The sequence below is a fragment of the Salvelinus sp. IW2-2015 genome, linkage group LG18 (assembly GCF_002910315.2).
Source record: "Salvelinus sp. IW2-2015 linkage group LG18, ASM291031v2, whole genome shotgun sequence".
Taxonomy (NCBI): domain Eukaryota; kingdom Metazoa; phylum Chordata; class Actinopteri; order Salmoniformes; family Salmonidae; genus Salvelinus; species Salvelinus sp. IW2-2015.
The window spans coordinates 67,931,286-67,950,030 of NC_036858.1; the positions used below are offsets into that span (position 1 = coordinate 67,931,286).

At 39.9% G+C, this 18,745-nt stretch overlaps 1 protein-coding gene across 1 annotated transcript in view; it reads right to left on the reverse strand.

Moving 5' to 3' along the window:
* The window catches only part of LOC111978228 (rho GTPase-activating protein 27), a 53,107-nt gene extending 34,604 nt beyond the window's left edge, over positions 1 to 18,503 (reverse strand). The window contains 3 exon segments of the mRNA XM_070448663.1: positions 15,355 to 16,168; positions 16,374 to 16,567; positions 18,242 to 18,503. Of these exon segments, the coding sequence (XP_070304764.1) occupies positions 15,355 to 16,168; positions 16,374 to 16,453 (894 nt within the window). The 5' untranslated portion in view covers positions 16,454 to 16,567; positions 18,242 to 18,503.
* Positions 18,504 to 18,745: the final 242 nt, after the last annotated feature.

Sequence of the window (18,745 nt, forward strand, 5' to 3'; positions counted from 1 at the left end):
TCATAATAACACACCAACCAAGTGTCATAATAACACACCAAACAATAGTATCATAATAACACCCCTGACCCTGTATCTAGTATGCTTACCCCGATATATATCTCCCTCTATCACTCCAGTATCCCTGCACATTGTAAATATGGTATTGGAACTGACCCTGTATGCTGACTTACTTTCTCATGTTCTTCTTATTTTTTATTTCTCGTGTGTTTTTGTTCTACCTCCRTATTTTTAGTATTACATTGTTATTGATTACTGAATTGTTGGGGTTGGAGCTTGCAAGAAAGGCATTTCCCTGTACTTGTGCATGTGACATTAAAACTAAAAACCCCAACCAATAGTATCATCATACCACACCTTACGGAGAAACCACATGAATTTCACATGTGAACACGTGATCTCATGTGAAGCAATGTGATAACATAAAACTACACCAACAACATGTGAGCACATCTGAGAACACGATCTCATGTTAAATGAATGTGAAATAAATGTGACATGGCGATCCAAAACTTCAACATACTGTATTAGAACACGTGACAACTTTTGAGCACATAGGTTTCTTCCTAGGTTTTGGCCTTTCTAGGGAGATTTCCTAGCCACCGTGCTTCTGCTTGCTGTTTGGGGTTATAGGCTGGGTTTTTGTACAGCACTTTGATATATCAGCTGATGTAAGAAGGGCTATATAAATACATTTGATTACCCTAACTCTGTTTATACAGGTTCCTCAGTTATGAGGCTTGCATCTAATTCTTGTATAAAATGACTGAGTAAAGCTTAAACTATTTGCGAAATGATGTAAAGTGATGTTAACCTTTAAAATTAGAGAATTGGCCTTCCATGTAAAGTTGAACTAAGTCAGTKGCCACGCCCAATTGAATAGACATTGGTTGGAAATGATGAACCAACCCCCTTTCCACTCTTGAATAAAAGCCTCTGTGACAAAAAGTCACCTCAGTTCCAAATACCGCGAGGGTTTAAAAAGGGCTAATTATAATTTCAACCCTACAGGCCAAAAAATGTGAGAGCTTGCTCCACACGTGAAATGGTATGAACTCTGAACTATTGATCACCTAGAGAAGAGATGCATACTAAACTAGCATATATCAGACTGCAGCTGAACATATGCGCAAATCTAGTAGGAGAACACTGACCGACGAGGAAGCATCTCCAGAGTGAGCTGAACCTCTCAGACCACGTGAACTTCTCACACGACGACCTGGAAGATTCCACCAAGGATGAGGGCGACATCAACTGGGCAAACCAGAGCCTCACATCACCAGCTCAACTATCGAAGCCAGCTTCACGTAAATATTGCTTTTGCTTTTCCGAATGAGCGATCGTTAGTGGCATATGTATTTATGTGAGAATAGCTTCCCAGGTCTGAAAGAGACCCATGTTCCTTAGTCTTACTTCCAAAAAACCCTTCTCCTCTCTCTGAATCTATTGTGTTATTTAAATTTTTTATTTAACCTTTATTTAACTAGTCACGTCAATTAAGAACAAATTCTTATTTACAATGACAGCCTAGGAACAGTGGGTTAACTGCCTTGTTCAGGGGCAGAATGACAGATTTTTACCTTGTCAGCTCGGGGATTCGATCCAGCAACCTTTCGGTTACTGGCCCAAAGTTCTAACCACTAGGCTACCTGCCGCCCCGAACAGTTTTTGTTTAGTCCACTAGGGACAGTATTTACAGTATTTACAGTATAATGTATTGTATATTCTGTAATTGTTTAATTGGTTAGTAAATAAATAATTGAGACAATTTGTGTATGGATGATTCATAAGTAAAGGCTGGGTTTGTGCAGATAACTAAGAATTTTACGATGTTCAGATGAGACTGATATCAGGTAAAGAATTATTAATGACTGATTGAATGCTATTGATATAAAAGATCTTCAGATCTTTAAGAGTGGATTCGCGAGATAGCTGCTCTATATAAATGAACGCTTCCGTGGTGGCCCAGGATACTGTTTTAATTGTTGCATGGTTGAATTCAATCAAGTAATCAATTAAACATTATGTAATCGATTTGAAACTGGCATGTCATCTCATTAAAGAAGTCAGAGACACGACAGCAGTTACACCTCCGACATCGCCAAAACACCAGATAGACCGCTGCGCCACTTAGGAGCCTAAGGCACTGTATCTCAGTGCTAAAGGCGTCACTACAGACGCTGGTTCGATTCCAGACTGTATCCCAACCAGCTGTGATTAGGGGTCCCATAGGGCGGTGCACAATTGTCCCAGCGTTGTCCGGGTTTGGCCGGGGTAGGCCGTCACTGTAAATAAGAATTTGTTCATAACTGACTTGCCTGGTTAGATAAAGGTTAAATAAAAAATGCAGGTTTCTGCAATCACTTGTTTGATTGATCTGATTGAATTTAGGCCTTGATGTCAAGTTTCCCTGAGCACTGCTACTTGTTCGTTGGTGTTGTCAGATAATCACACAATCATTGAGTTGATTCTGGAAAACTTTTAGCAAAGTACAGAAATGTATTCTTGACAATAAATGTGGTCGATCTCTGACATGGCCACATACCTGGTGGTGAAGCAGGAAATTCAGGTTGCTGGCATCCAAAAGATTGTGAGTTCAAAACGTAGGAGTGCTTGCATTCCAAGTGTGCTAACCAATGTTGAGGTCAATTCCATTTTACTCTCAGTCAATTCAGAAAGTGAACCAAACTCCAATTCCTAATTTTTCAGCTTTGAAAATATTTAGAATTAGAATTTCTTTGTATTTCCAGAATACAGTTCATTGTGCAACAGTATATTTCCTGTAAAAACACAGTTCAGCTGTATAAATTACACTATTAGCTATTTCTCTTCATTTTGGAACACTTCACATGTGAAATCATGTGTTTTTGGAAAACTTCATATATGACATGTGAAATATCAAATGTGAAAACGTGCTTTTGAAACACTTCACATATTTATTTTATTTTACCTTTATTTAACTAGGCAAGTCAGTTAAGAACAAATTCTTATTTTCAATGATGGCCTAGGAACAGTGGGTTAACTGCCTTGTTTAGGGGCAGAACGACAGATTTTTACCTTGTCAGCTCGGGGATTCAATCTTGCAACCTTTCGGTTACTGGTCCAACACTCTAACAACTAGGCTACCTGCCACCCCACATATGGCATTTCATATGTGAAAACTTTTTTTTTCAACACTTCACATGTAACATTTCACATGTGAACACGTGTTTTTGGAACACTTCACATGTGAAAAGGTGTGTTTTTGAAATGTCATGTGATCACGTTTCCGCATGTGCTATTTCATGTGTTATTGCTGTTCAGCTAAAATATGACCCCACCTGGGATTTGAACMCACAACCTCTGAATTTGAGGTACACTGAACTTTCTGCTGCACCACAAAGTCTGTAGCATTCCCAGACACATTCATTACCTATACTACGTCTTTGCACTTAGCAAAAAAGTGCCATCTGCACTGTTATTTTAGTTATCAGTATTTCTGACTATTCATTGATTTAATTGACTTATTTCAGCAATTGAAGAGTTTCTGTATAGTTGGTGGGTCATATTATTCTGTTTTAATGATACTCCTGAATCCCTATGATAAATATAATCATTTTCACATTTTTAAGTCCAAAGTGTAGGAATACAGGTGAAATCAGTCAGTCATTGATACAGACATGGTGGCATAGCATGAAGATAGGAATGCCGTGAACCAAGAGGTTGTGCGTTCAAATCCCAGGTAATGACATGTTGAATAATAATTACTGTATAAATAAACATACACAATGTAGTCATGTGTGTCAAATATGTAAGTTGAAAACACTGTTAAAAGCACTGTGTGTGCATCATAACGACTCACACATGTGAAAGGTTATGTGATCACATGTGAAAATCCTCATGTGAAACGTCGTGTGAAATAACATCACACATGAAGTGTTCCAAAAGCACATGGTTTCACATGTGAATCTTCTTGTGAAATGTCACGCGTTTCAAAAAAGCACATGGTTTCACATGTGAATCTTCTTGTGAAATGTCACCCGTTTCAAAAAAGCACATGGTTTTACATGTGAAATCATGTGATTTTTCCCATAAGGGACCACAATCAATAGTATCATAATACCACCCCAACCAATAGTATCACAATAACACCCCAACCAATAGTATCATAATAACACCCAACAGTATCATAATAACACCCCAACCAATAGTATTTCAAAATAGTGTTTCAAATTAAAATATCATCCCTTATAATGAATAACGTTGACTAAAAGAGGGACAGCGAAGTACTGCGGAAAAGGAAACATCGTTGTGATGTTGAACTAGCTCCTGAAGAAGGAGATGGTTGAAGAGGAAACATTGTTGTGATGTTGAACTAGCTCCTGAAAAGGAGATGGTTGAAGAGGAAACATCGTTTGTGATGTTGTAACTAGCTCCTGAAGAGGAGATGGTTGAAAAGGAAACATCGTTGTGATGTTGAACTAGCTCCTGAAGAAGGAGATGGTTGAAAGGAAACATCGTTGTGATGTTGAACTAGCTCCTGAAGAAGGAGATGGTTGAAGAGGAAACATCGTTGTGATGTTAAACTAGCTCCTGAAGAAGGAGATGGTTGAAGAGGAAAACATCGTTGTGATGTTGAACTAGCTCCTGAAGAAGGAGATGGTTGAAGAGGAAACATCGTTGTGATGTTAACTAGCTCTCGAAGAAGGAGATGGTTGAAGAGGAACATCGTTGTGATGTTAAACTAGCTCCTGAAGAAGGGAGATGGTTGAAGAGGAAACATCGTTGTGATGTTAAACTAGCTCCTGAAGAAGGAATGGTTGAAGGAAACATCGTTGTGATGTTGAACTAGCTCCTGAAAGAAGGAGATGGTTGAAGAGGAACATCGTTGTGATGTTAAACTAGCTCCTGAAGAAGGAGATGGTTGAAGAGGAAACTCGTTGTGATGTTCAAACTAGCTCCTGAAGAAGGAGATGGTTGAAGAGGAAACATCGTTGTGATGTTGAACTAGCTCCTGAAGAAGGAGATGGTTGAAGAGGAAACATCGTTGTGGTGTTAAACTAGCTCCTGAAGAAGGAGATGGTTGAAGAGGAAACATCGTTGTGGTGTTAAACTAGCTCCTGAAGAAGGAGATGGTTGAAAAGGAAACATCGTTGTGATGTTAAACTAGCTCCTGAAGAAGGAGATGGTTGAAGAGGAAACATCGTTGTGATTTTAAACTAGCTCCTGAAGAAGGAGATGATAGCCATATTTTGTATAGCCTCTAATTGCCCTAAAGGAGAATAATCAGAACTTTCTCGTATAGCCTTGAGCAATGCTACAAACCAGCAATCTGCCTGATTACTTCACTGCTTTAGCAATCATCCAATAAAACAATGGAGGAGCAAATTGGGGCTCAAAATCAGGCCACAAAAACACAGTCGGCCTATTAATGGAGTCTGATTCCTACCCGTTACATCACTCCTCATGGCCCAGAATCCTGGATTACCCCAGAGACGGCAGTTATGGCTCCATTTACAACCTACATACAGCACAGCAGCCTTATCACTTCCCTACCCATCTCCTCACTTCACTTTACCTCAGGCCAGGCTGATTGACGCTTTATTGACATGTCTCGCATATGAAGCAGGAGAACATAGAGTTTCGAGAACATAGAAATTCTAGAACATAGATGGAACACAGAGATGTATACATTCTACAGTATACATGTATGGATAGAGGAAAAAATAGAAGATATGGTAATCTCTGAACATACTGCAGTGTCTGAAACATAAGACACTGAAACTGACTTAGGTGTTGGGTAACAACTGCTGTCCAAGAATGCCTACGGTACTGTACACACCCTTACGGAAAAAACATACATTTCACATGTGAAGTGTTCCAAAACTCCATGTTTTCATGTGAACTTATGTGAAGTTAATGTGATAACATTAAAGCAACACGTGATAAAATGACACTACATGTGAAAACTTGATCACGTGAAGTGTTCCGAAAACACATTTCACATGTGAACTAATATGGTTTTTCTGTATGGGCAATAAAGCCACTTAGGCATTTTAACTATTTACAGATATGTAGATCTCAAGAGCTTTGATAGCGAAGTCCCAAGCAGTTAACCCTATCATTACAAACAGAGTACATAAAAAAGAACCATGCATCAAGATAATATTAAAGACATTCCGGATCTAATATGATTCTATGACTAAGGAGACAAGATACTTTAGACCAGTGGTTCCCAAACTTTTTATAGTCCCCTACCCCTTCAAACATTCAACCTCCAGCTGCGTACCCCCTCCAGTACCAGGGTCAGCACACTTTCAAATGTTTTTTGCCATCATTGTAAGACTGCCACACGCACACTATACATTTATTAAACATAAGAATGAGTGTGAGTTTTTGTCACATCCCGACACGTGGGAAGTGACAAAGAGCTCTTATAGGACCAGGGCACAAATAATAATATAATAATAATAAATAATTTTTCTCTTTCTTTAACCATCTTACATATAAAACCTTATTTAAATAACTCACCACACGTTAATGAGAAGGGTGTGCTTGAAGGATGCACGTAACTCTGCAATGTTGGGTTGTATTGGAGAGAGTCTCCGTCTTAAATCATTTTCCACACACAGTCTGTGCCTGTATTTAGTTTTCATGCTAGTGAGGGCTGAGAGTCCACTCTCACATACTGTAGGTACGTGGTTGCAAAGGGCATCAGTGTCTTAACAGCGCGATATGCCAAGGCAGGATACTCTGAAAATGTGAAGAAAAAAATGTTCAAAAACTTCATATTATGATTTATTTTTTAAATGTGAATCACATTTTTATTTGGGGTACCCCCGACGGCATTACACGTACCGTACCCCAGTTTGGGAATACCCTCTTTAGACAATGGTTCCGTTCCCCTGCTCAGATGTTGCATGCATCAACCAAAGATTGCATGCATCAACCAATGGTTGCGTGCCATGTCATCGACTGACAGATTGCTATAACATATGTGGTTAGCTAAAAAAATAAAATACCTACCCAGGTATTGTAAGATCTGGCAGGCATCAGCAGCACCTAGGCAGAGGAACGTGGCCGAAGGCTGCGTTTAGACAGGCAGGCCAAATCTGATAATTTAATATTTTAATTAATATTTTAATTAATTGGACTTTTGACCAATAACATCAGATATTTTTCAGAGCTGATCTGAATTAGTGAAAAAAAGATCAGAATTGGGCTGCCTGTGTAAACACAGCCATGAAATAGTCTCATTACAGCTGAGGAACGGTCATTGGGAGCCTTGCACAACAAGCACAGAGAAAAATGCTGAATTTCCATTTCTCTCTCAAATGGTGTGTGTACGTTTACTAAATAAAATCAAACTTTATTTGTCACATGGGCAGAATACAACAAGTGTAGACCTTACCGTGAAATGCTTACTTATAAGCCCTTAACTAACAATGCAGTTCAAGAAAGAGTCAAAAAAAGATTTACCAAATTAACTAAAGTAAAAAATTATAAAAAGTAACACAATAAAATAACGAGGCTATATACAGGGGGTACAGGCACGGAGACAATGTGTGGGGGCACAGGCCAGCCGAGGCAATCCGTACATGTAGGTAGGGATGAAGTGACTATGCATAGATAATAAACAGCGAGCAGCAGTGTACAAAACAAAAGGAGGGGGGATGGGGGGTCAATGCAAATAGTCCGGTGGCCATTTGATGAACTGTTCAGCAGTCTTATGGCTTGGCGGTAGAAGCTGCTAAGGAGCCTTTCGGTCCTTGGCAGTTACAATTTACCAGTACTAATGCAAYTAACATAGTGATCTGGTGAAATATGCATGAACATGATGATATCAACAAGATCACAACTGTTTTTTACATTCATATTTTGTTTATAATAATAGTTAAGGAATTTATGGTTCATTTGATCATGTAAGAAAACCATTCCTACATTCATTTTCATGTCAATTGAGTTCATTTAACTAGGGTAGTCCACTCCACTCGATAGTCTAACCATCACTATTTTCCACAGAGTCTTGGGATCATGACATCCGGTGTTACCCTAAATGTTGGATTCATCTAAATGTATTCACCCATCCTTACTCTCAAATAACCTCCCAGTGATTTCAGTAAGAACCCACTGGGCACACACTGGTTGAATCAATGTTGTTTGAATCAAAGAGGAATAGACATTGAATTGACGTCTGTGCCCAGTGAGAAGCCAAACCTAGTATGTGTCCCAAATTACTCTCTATTATCTATATAGTGCACCACTTTTGAACAGGGCCCATAGGGAATGGCCCATAGGGCTCTGGTCAAAAGTATTAAGTGCACCATATAGGGAGTAGGGAACCATTTGGACCAGACTAATAAGATGCACCATATAGGGAATAGGGAGTCATTTGGGCCAGTGTGCTGTTTAGGAAGAGAACAAAACAGACAGTGTTCAGTGTTCTTTTCTGTCAGAGAGCAGGATCAGATAGATAGGTCACACACACAATCTGTTGGAGCAGTTTCCTGGCATTTGATTTTGGCAGGCAGAGGTCAATATTCAATCAAAACTTTGAACTCTGATCAAATGCATGCATTCTTTTTGCCAGTAAATTTAATTAGAAACAGAAAAAGCTTTTTTTTWACCTGGTTCATTCCAAAGCTGACATATTTTGCATACCGTACCCTAATTCATGTTAAATGTTATACAATGACACAAAATACCAGTCAAAAGTTAGGACATACCTACTCATTCCAGGGTTTTTAGTTTTGTATTTTCTACATTGTAACTATGAAAAAACACCTAAGGAATCATGTAGTAACCAYAAAAAACTTAAGCAAATTCTTGAAAGTAGCCACCCTTTACCTTGATGACAGCTTTGCATACTCTTGGCATTCTCTCAACCAGCTTCATGAGCCACCTGGAATGCATTTCAATTAACAGGTGTGCCTTGTTAAAAGTGAATTAATGCCTTTGAGCCAATCAGTTGTGTTGTGACAAGGTAGGGGTGGTATACAGAAGATAGCCCTATTTGGTAAAAGACCAAGTCCTTATTATGGCAAGAAKAGCTCAAATAAGCAAAGAGAAATGACAGTCCATCATTACTTTAAGACATGAAGGTCAGTCAATKCGGAACATTTCAAGAACTTTTAAAGTTTCTTCAAGTGCAGTCTCAAAAACCATCAAGTGCTGTGATGAAACTGGCTCTCATGAGGACCGCCACAGGAAAGGAAGAGCCAGAGTTACCTCTGCTGCAGAGGATAAGTTCATTTGAGTTACCAGCCTCAACATTTGCAACCCAAATAAATTCTTCACAGAGTTCAAGTAACAGACACATCTCAAAATCAACTGGTCAGAGGAGACTGTGTGAATCAGGCCTTCATGGTCAAATTGCTGCAAAGAAACCAATACTAAAGAACAGACTTGCTTGGGCCATAAATCACAAGCAATGGACAATAGACTGGTGGAAATCTGTCCTTTAGTCAGATGAGTCCAAATTTGAGATTTTTGGTTCCAACTGCCATGTCTTTGTGAGATACAGATTAGGTGAACGGATGATCTCTGCATGTGTGGTTCCCACCGTGAAGCATGGAGGAGGAGGTGTGATGGTGCTTTTCTGGTTACAGTACCAGTGATTTATTTAAAATTCAAGGCATACTTAACCAGCATGGCTACCACAGCATTCTGCAGCAATACGCCATCTTATCTGGTTTGCGCTTAGTGGGACTACCATTTGTTTTTCTAACCCAACACACTCCTGCAAGACTGTTGGAAAAGCATTCCAGGTGAAGCTGGTTGAGAGAATGCCAAGAGTATGCAAAGCTGTCATCAAGGCAAAGGTTGACTACTTTGAAGAATCTCACTTTTTTGGTTACTACATGATTCCATATGTGATATTTCATAGTTTTTGATGTCTCCACTATTATTTTATAATGTAGAAAATAGTAGAAAAAATTAAGAAAAACCCTTGAATGAGTAAGTGTCCAGACTTTTGACTGGTACTGTAGATGTTTATTTATTGTATACTTTTTTTCAAGAAATCAGAGTAGTTTGACAAAACTTTTTGTAAGCTTTCAAATGATATCAAACTCAACCGTTGATATTTTCCAGTGATGAAGATATGGATGTTTTATGATAGGCTAGGGTATGCAAAATGGGTCAACTTTGAGCACCTCTATCTCCTGAATGTTTTGGCATTCAGGTCTAAAAAGTAACTTTCTGACCACTTCTACCATGGGCAAACACGTATCGAAGGTTTTGTTAAAATCAAAAAGGGGTGCTGTCAGAAAGGGATTGAAATCAAGGTCCAAATGGCACCCTAGTCCCTACATAGGGACGACCAGAGCCCTTATTGCACAGCGTAAGTGAAGGCTACAGTTACAAGATATGTAAAGGTGATGGGCATTTCCATCGAATAGGAGCATATCAAATTGGTGTCATATGAAAGCTAAGAGTCTATCATTTTGGGAAATGAAGGCATAGAAGGCACCATTTCCCAAGAAAAAAAATTGCCTCTGAAAGCAACGTCAGCCCAGTGACTAGAGCACAGCAGAGTACCGTGAGTAGAACACAGTGAGTAGAGCAGTATGTAAAGCACAGTAGTGTACTGTACAGTGAGTAGAGCACAGTAGAGCACAATGAATAGAGCACAGTGAGTAGAGCACAGTACAGTGAGTAGAGCAGAGCACAGTAGAGTAGAGCACAGTGAGTAGAACACTGTGAGTAGAGCACAATACATTGAGTAGAACACAGTACTGCAAAGTCTAATAGCACAGTACAGTAAAGAAAGGTAGAGTACATTGTACTGTAATCTACTCTGCTGTGATGTCATTCTCCTCATGTTTCACAAGTTTGGACATTCATATCCATAATTATGCATTTCTGTGTAGTACAGATTAGGGACCCATGATGCAATTCTGTTACCGTAATTCCATTATCGGATGTACAGTTGAAGTCGGAAGTTTACATACACCTTAGCCAAATACATTTAAACTCAGTTTTTCACAATTCCTGACATTTAATCCGAGTAGAAATTCCCTGTCTTAGGTCAGTTCGGATCACCACTTTATTTTAAGTACGTGAAATGTCAGAATAATAGTAGAGAACGATTTATTTCAGCTTTTATTTCTTTAATCGCATTCCCAGTGGGTCAGAAGTTTACATACACTCAATTAGTATTTGGTAGCATTGCCTTTAAGTTGTTTAACTTGGGTCAAACGTTTTGGGTAGCCTTCCACAAGCTTCCCACAATAAGTTGGGTGAATTTTGGCCCATTCCTCCTGACAGAGCTGGTGTAACTGAGTCAGGTTTGTTGGCCTCCTTGCATGCACATGCTTTTTCAGTTCTGCCCACAATTTTTATGGGATTGAGGTCAGGATTTGTGATGGCCTCAATACCTTGACATTGTTGTCCTAAAGCCTTTTGCCACAACTTTGGAAGTATGCTTGTGTCAATGCTATTGGAAGACCAATTTGCGACCAAGATTTAACTTCCTGACTGATGTCTTGAGGTGTTGTTTCAATATATCCACATGATTTATTTCTCATGATGCATCTATTTTGTGAAGTCACAGTCCTCCTGCAGCAAACCACTCCACAACTGATGCTGCCACCCTGTGCTTCAACGGTTGGGATGGTGTTCTTCGTCTTTGCAAGCTCCCCTTTTTCCTCCAAACATAACGATGGTCTTATGGCAAACAGTTCTATTTTTGATACATCAACGAGAGGGCATTTCTCAAAAAGTACGGTCTTTGTCCCCATGTGCAGTTGCAACCGTAGTCTGGCTTTTTTATGGCGGTTTTGGAGCAGTGGCTTCTTCTTGCTGAGCGGCCTTTCACGTTATGTTGAATATGGACTTGTTTTACTGTGGATATGATACTTTTGTACCTGTTTCCTCCAGCATCTTCACAAGGTCCTTTGCTGTTGTTCTGGGATTGATTTGCACTTTTCGACCAAGTACGTTCATCTCTAGGAGACAGAACGCATTCCTTCCAGAGCAGTATGACAGCTGCGTGTGTCATGGTGTTTATACTGCATACTATTGTTTGTACAGATTATGTGTACCCTTCAGCGCGTTTGGAAATTGCTCCCAAGGATGAACCAGACTTGTGGAGGTCTACAAAAAAAAATTCTGAGGTCTTGCTGATTCTTTTGATTTTCCCATGATGTCAAGCAAAGAGGCACTAAGTTTGAAGGTAGGCCTTGAAATACATCCACAGGTACACCTTCAATTGACTCAAATTATGTAAATTAGCCTATCAGAAGCTTCTAAATCCATGATATCATTTTCTGGAATTTTCCAAGCTGTTTAAAGGCACAGTCAACTTAGTGTATGTAAACTTCTGACCRACTGGAATTGTGATACAGTGAGTTATAAGTGAAATAATCTTTCTGTAAACAATTGTTGGAAAAATTACTTGTCATGCACAAAGTAGATGTCCTAATCGACTTGCCAAAACTATAGTTTGTTAACAAGACATTTGTGGAGTGGTTGAAAAACAAGTTTGAATGACTCCAACCTAAGTGTATGTAAACTTCGACTGTAAATCCACTTCACTTACTGTAGTTCAATAACCAAAAGAGACTTTTTCGAACTCATGTTGCCATGATGTTTAACAGTTATTTGGAAAACATGATTGCATGATTTTACTGTAATTTCTTTACCAAAGTTTGAATCTGCACAGTTCTTCCACTAAATTTAATTTTGTACATTTTTCAGTGGAAAGTAGTCCTTGTGCATAGAGTTGTATGGTTTGATAAACTTTGAAATCAATGGTTTTTGTTAGCATACATTTTAAAGTGAAAAAACAGAGTCAAAATGTAAAACCCCTTGTCATTCACTCCTGAAAAAGCCTTCAGGACTGATATCTAGCTGCACCAAAAATTCTACTTATTTCAGGAATCTGTAGCACATGGCACATCATTACAGCTCGAGAACACAGTGAATACAGGTTGAAGGCTCTCTGTACATTCTGTTTGATCAAAGCCTCTTCATCAGAATTTAGAATGCAGCCACTGTACTGTACACAACTTAAATGTTACAAATGMTTTTTTTTTGTTGCATATGTTGATTTGGATGCATGAAAATAATGACATAGCTGGGAAGAAATGTACAGAATGTGCAAATAGCTGGCACTAACACATGAACTGTGGATGGATCCCATGCCAGAAAGGACAGAACTATATAGTGCACTACTTTTGACCATAGGGACCAAATCCCTATGGGGCACTAAATAGGGTGCAATTTGGAATGCTGCCCTTGTTGCTGCATAGCAGGGGTACCACAAGGTCATTCAATTATCAGATTTTTTTATTTAACCTTTATTTAACCAGGTAGGCTAGTTGAGAACAAGTTCTCATTTACAACTGCAACCAGGCCAAAATAAAGAAAAGCAGTGCGACAAAAACAACAACAGAGTTTCAAGTAAGCAAACTAGTTCAAGTTCTGTTATAGCAAATGTAACAACAATGTAGGCCTACTTTACAGACTACTTTCAAACTTTGCACACTAGTTTAGTCAGAAATGTAAATGTTTACACATTGCCACCTGCAAGCGCAACAATGTAACAAATTAATTCTCAGCATTGAGAAGGATATAAAATGTTCGTTTCATGCTTGACTACATCCTGATACTAGGAGCGGCCTACGTCACTTTACCTCGGAACAGGTGAACCAACGATGGGAAGCAGACTCGCGGAATGTTTCAGGTTTCTCCAAAAAACGATGTTGCTTCACGGTGACGCCTGTCAAACCAACCAACTGTAGTCAATGTAATTTGCGTTTGCAAAATGTTAATATTTTTTACGGCGGTATAGTTCTCGTCAACGTCACTGGTGCTCTGGCAACAGGTAGCAGCTGGAAGCTACAGCCAGTCGTTTGGGAGTGGTTTGTTGGTAGCCTAAGTTTCTGATTAACTCTTTCTTTTCTGGTTACAGTAGGTATGTATTCGAACCAGCCGAACTAACCGGTTTCTAACCTGTTCTGTGGTTGCCCCACCAACTCCCCTAACCCCCACCCACATTCACGAAAGTAAAAAGAAGAGGAAAGAAAAGGTAGAAAGAGGATTCCACTTTTGGGAAATCTCAAATGTTACAATCAAATTGCATAGGTCCATACACCTAACAGTGATTGTGTCCTGCGTGTCGTATTCCAGACAGTTGTACCGAACGGACCAGATAGAGCACTTGAATCAGCTGGACCGGACCGTCCTGACCCTACAGTTGCATTCTAGGGGCAGTGGCACCCCTTACCCCATTGGACTGGCACACAAAAGCAAAAGGGCTTGTGTATATGAGCTGCCACAGAATAACACATGGAGTCTACTATAGCTAGTATATGCTATGTTAGGAATCTTTCCATACATTAGCAGGAATTTTACCCTTTCATGGATAACTTGTACATGTCTGTACAAGACAACAGCACAACCTTCAATCAAACTCACTGCATTCTGTTATCCATAAACTCACCATGTATCTTTAATGCAGATCACAAGGCTCACTTACTGAAAGCATCTTTTGAGTCATGTTTTTGAATCCCAGATGGTATAACTATTTCCCTGAATGTGATATAGTTTGTGATTCATTAGCTGAGTCCTGTTGACCATATTAACTTTTGGGAAATTTGACAGAATAAGTCATATGCCTAGTTCTCATCTGTGTTTGTGATTCATTTGTGCATCCCAAATGGCACCCTATTCCTTATAAAGGGCACTACTTTTGACCAGAGGCCCTGGTTAAAAGTAGTGCACTGTATAGGGCCCTCAAACTCAACTCTGGACCTCGAAGCCAGTTCCACTACYTTTTTTCATTGTTCCCCTCTAATCAGTGACTGATTTAGACCTGGGACACCAGGTGCATGCAATTAGTTATCAGGTAGAACAGAACACCAGCAGGCTCTGGACCACTGGTAAGAGTTGAGTACCCCTGATATATAAGGAATAGGGTGCCATTGGGGATGCAACCATTGAGTATTTCCCAGAGTATAACAATAATTCCTCTGTGAATTTTTTTATAAAATCTCTCCTTTTCTTAAGATAAACACAACAGGGTAGCGACAATGAACAAACCAAATAGTGAACATAGTGATTCCCAACCTCAGTAATAATTTCTTCAAAAAGCTGAGAAAAAAAGCATTGACAGAGCATTGCAAGGCTTGATTACTTCTGTGCTTATCCTTCAGACCTCGAATGCTTGTCGGGATGCCAGTTCTACCATGACTGAACAGCACCCTCTGATGTCAGAAGTTAGTAATACCGGTTATTTTCTCTGACGTTCCCATCCAACTCACATCCTTTACAAATGGCTTCATGTAAATCATTATAAAGTCAAATAAAATACTTGCATATTATACATTTATGTAGGATGTTATGAATGTCTACAGTGAAACTTAATCTTACCTGAGCTGTAGGGGAAGGGGCTGTAACGTCAATCGGACCAGAAGTTCGATCCAGGCTCTGCTGTTGTTCTGCTGGTGTTTCAGTTGAACCCAAAGATCCAGCCAGTTCTGTTCCCACAAAGTCTGTCAACTCTGAGTGCTGGGTATCTGATATAGTCTCATAGATATCTGAGTCCTGAGATAAATGAGATAGCCCACTAGGATCCCCTGGCAGTGTTTTTGTTATCCGGCCATCTGAGATCTGCTGTTTATCTTGATCCTTGATAAGTGTAGGAGGGCTTGACTGCAACTGGGGAAGTTCGCTTGTGGGCTCAGGTGAGACATGGAGCTTTAGGGAACAGTGCTGTAGCATATCACCAAGACCTTGAGCGTCTGAGGCTGAGGTGAATGAGAAACCTGGAGCTAAACTTCGCCTCTTCAGATCATGTGGCGGGATATCTCTAGTCTCGTTATTGGAGGTCTGCAGTCCCACCATGGTCTTCATGTGCTCATAATGCTTGATTTCATCAATGTCTTGTGATACCCCGAACGTGGACATCCTGTGAGTGGTGGCTCTCGCAGAGTGATCCGTGGACATGCGGACCTTCGTCACAGCGTCTGACCTTTGACCTTTGTTAGACATGTCCAGTGGCTCTCTGTCAGTCGTTGACTGCAAGAATGTGCGACTCTGAGTCCCAGAATTAGTGAGGTCCAGTGGGCCCTGGGTCTTCAGAGAGAGCTCCCTCACATACTTGGCAGGGATATAGAAGGGTTTGGTCCTCTGGTCCTTCTGGACATGCCACCAGTAGTCATTGGTCCTGGAGACCAGGATGTACCTGTGAACATTAGAGGCCCAGAGAGGCAATGTGAAGAATGTGTTTGGGCTGTGCAATGACGCGTGTACTGTGCATGTATTGTTAAGTTCTATCATCTATATCATATTGTCTGATCTGTTCCTTTGTAATTTTACTTTTTTAACTAAAGACTAATTTCCATTTTGTGAAATATTTTCTGGATAATAAAGATTTTCAATTCAATTACCTCTCGTTGGGCTTGATSGAGACCAGAGCCCCGTCCTTGGCTGTGTACTCATACTCAAACTCCACCTGCACCATCGCCATGTTACTGTAGTTAGGCCTACAGTTACTGTAGTTAGGCCTAGTTAGCCGCTCTGCTGGCTGGAGCCTCTGTGTTGAAATGCAGATAGTCACTTTTCAAAAGAGTTCATCTTGGAGCTGTAAACATTCAAAACAGTACATTTAAAATGGGCGTATCTGACTTTGTGCTTCTCAAACGACACCCTATTCCCTTTATAGCGCACTACTTTTTAACCAGAGCACATAGAGAATAGGCTGGGCATTTGGGACATACACACATAAAAAACATATTCAGATCCAGTAAACTGAGACAGGACTCCGGCCATACAGTAGTAGACATTTGGAAACCTCAACATTATCGGAGTCATTGAATTATATACATGTATTTTAATAGGATCTCTGAGGTGGGAGTACTCAGTTACTAACGTCATAGTTGTCCTCAATCAACATGATCCACTTCTGCTTTACAGATTATCATCATAAAGAATGCAGTGACCAGTATGGCTGTTTCTGTTTCATGATTTTAACCTGAACAATAGGCAGGCAGACATCACTAAAGGTTGTCTCCCATCGCTGTGCATAAAAATACTGCTACAGGAAGTTGCTGCCAGCAGTCATTACAGTTCAGAATGTCCTAACCCAAAACTTAAAGAGCTCTATAGACTCACAACACAGAGCCCACAGAACAGGAAGCCTGTAGCCCAGCACCAACCTGGGTTGACGATGCACAGCTCACTCCATTGTCAAGCTACAATCTCAGTTTGCCATATAAGGGTTCCAGAAACACGGGGAGAACTTCCGAAAACAAAGGACTCAATTCCTTCTTCTAATTTCAGTAGTGACATTATTGACAACCAGGACCAATAACTGGTCAGAAGTCCAAGTCTATTCCCTCTCCATACTAACCCATTCAAAGTGAGTGTACCATCTGATCTATGTCAACATGACAGTTGTTTTTTTGTTGTCAACTGACATAATACTTAGTTCAATTGTTCTAGTAAGAGTCCATTTTAAATATTTTCTTTAAGAAAGGGTAACTTTTTGAAAGTTTTGAACTTGATATAGCCTACAGTAACAATCCAACCCTAAGTTATAAGGAGTCAGAGAGGGGTGGCAGGTAGCCTAGTGGTTAGAGCGTTGGACTAGTATCCGAAAGGTTGCAAGATCGAATACCCGAGCTGGCAAGGTTAAAATCTGTCGTTCTGCCCCTGAACAAGGCAGTTAACCCACTGTTCCTAAGCCGTCATTGAAAATAAGAATTTGTTCTTAACTGACTTACCTAGTTAAAAATAAAGGTAAAATAAAAAATAGTGCATGTAAAACAGAAGATAAACATGATTTAATCCCCACTAAGGAGGCCTAGCAGAAGTTAAACATGATTTAATCCCCACTAAGGGGGTATAGCATGAGTTAAACATGATTTAATCCCCACTAAGGGGGCCTAGCATGAGTTAAACATGATTTAATCCCCACTAAGGGGGCCTAGCAGAAGATAAACATGATTTAATCCACATTAAAGGGGGACTAGCAGAAGTTAAACATGATTTCATCCACACTAAAGGGGGACTAGCAGAAGTTAAACATGATTTCATCCCCACTAAGGGGGACTAGAATACATTAAACATGATTTAATCCACACTAAAGGGGACTAGCAGAAGTTAAGCATGATGTAATCCACACTAAGGGGGTCTAGCAGAAGTGTTGTTCAAAGGGAATCTCATGTTACAATAATAATGCACACTAACAGTACATCAAACTTTTACAATAAAACCAATGTAATTCAAGGCTTGACAATACAGTAGGTATTCATACCTGGAGGTGGGCATACAGCCAGAAGACTTGTACCAACTCTGTCCTCTACTCTCTGAATGTTCAGTGGATCCCAGACGTTAGAGTGAGTTTAATAAATCTACCATTTGCATTAATTCCCATCATATTACACCTGGTAAATCTTTCTCTTTCAGCATCTATTTTCCATCACATTACAGTTCACTTGTCCAAGAATGTTTTGAGCTCCTGTAGTGCCGGTTATAAAGCCTAGTTGTCTACGCACGGGGCTGTGTGTGTGTGCGTGCACAGGTTTCAACTTGCCTGACTGCCTCTGTATCATTTCCTGTTCTACTGACTGTGTATAGGAACAACACTGAGAGAATGGAGACTGGGGGACAGGAACACACACACAGAGAGCTATGAAAAATGGGAGTGACTCAATATATAGTTCTATTCAGTCCCTCATGAAACATCATCTGGTTTCCTAGGAGTCTGTGACCAATCTGACCGTTACTTCCCTTCAGAACTACAGTGGAGAATATTCTC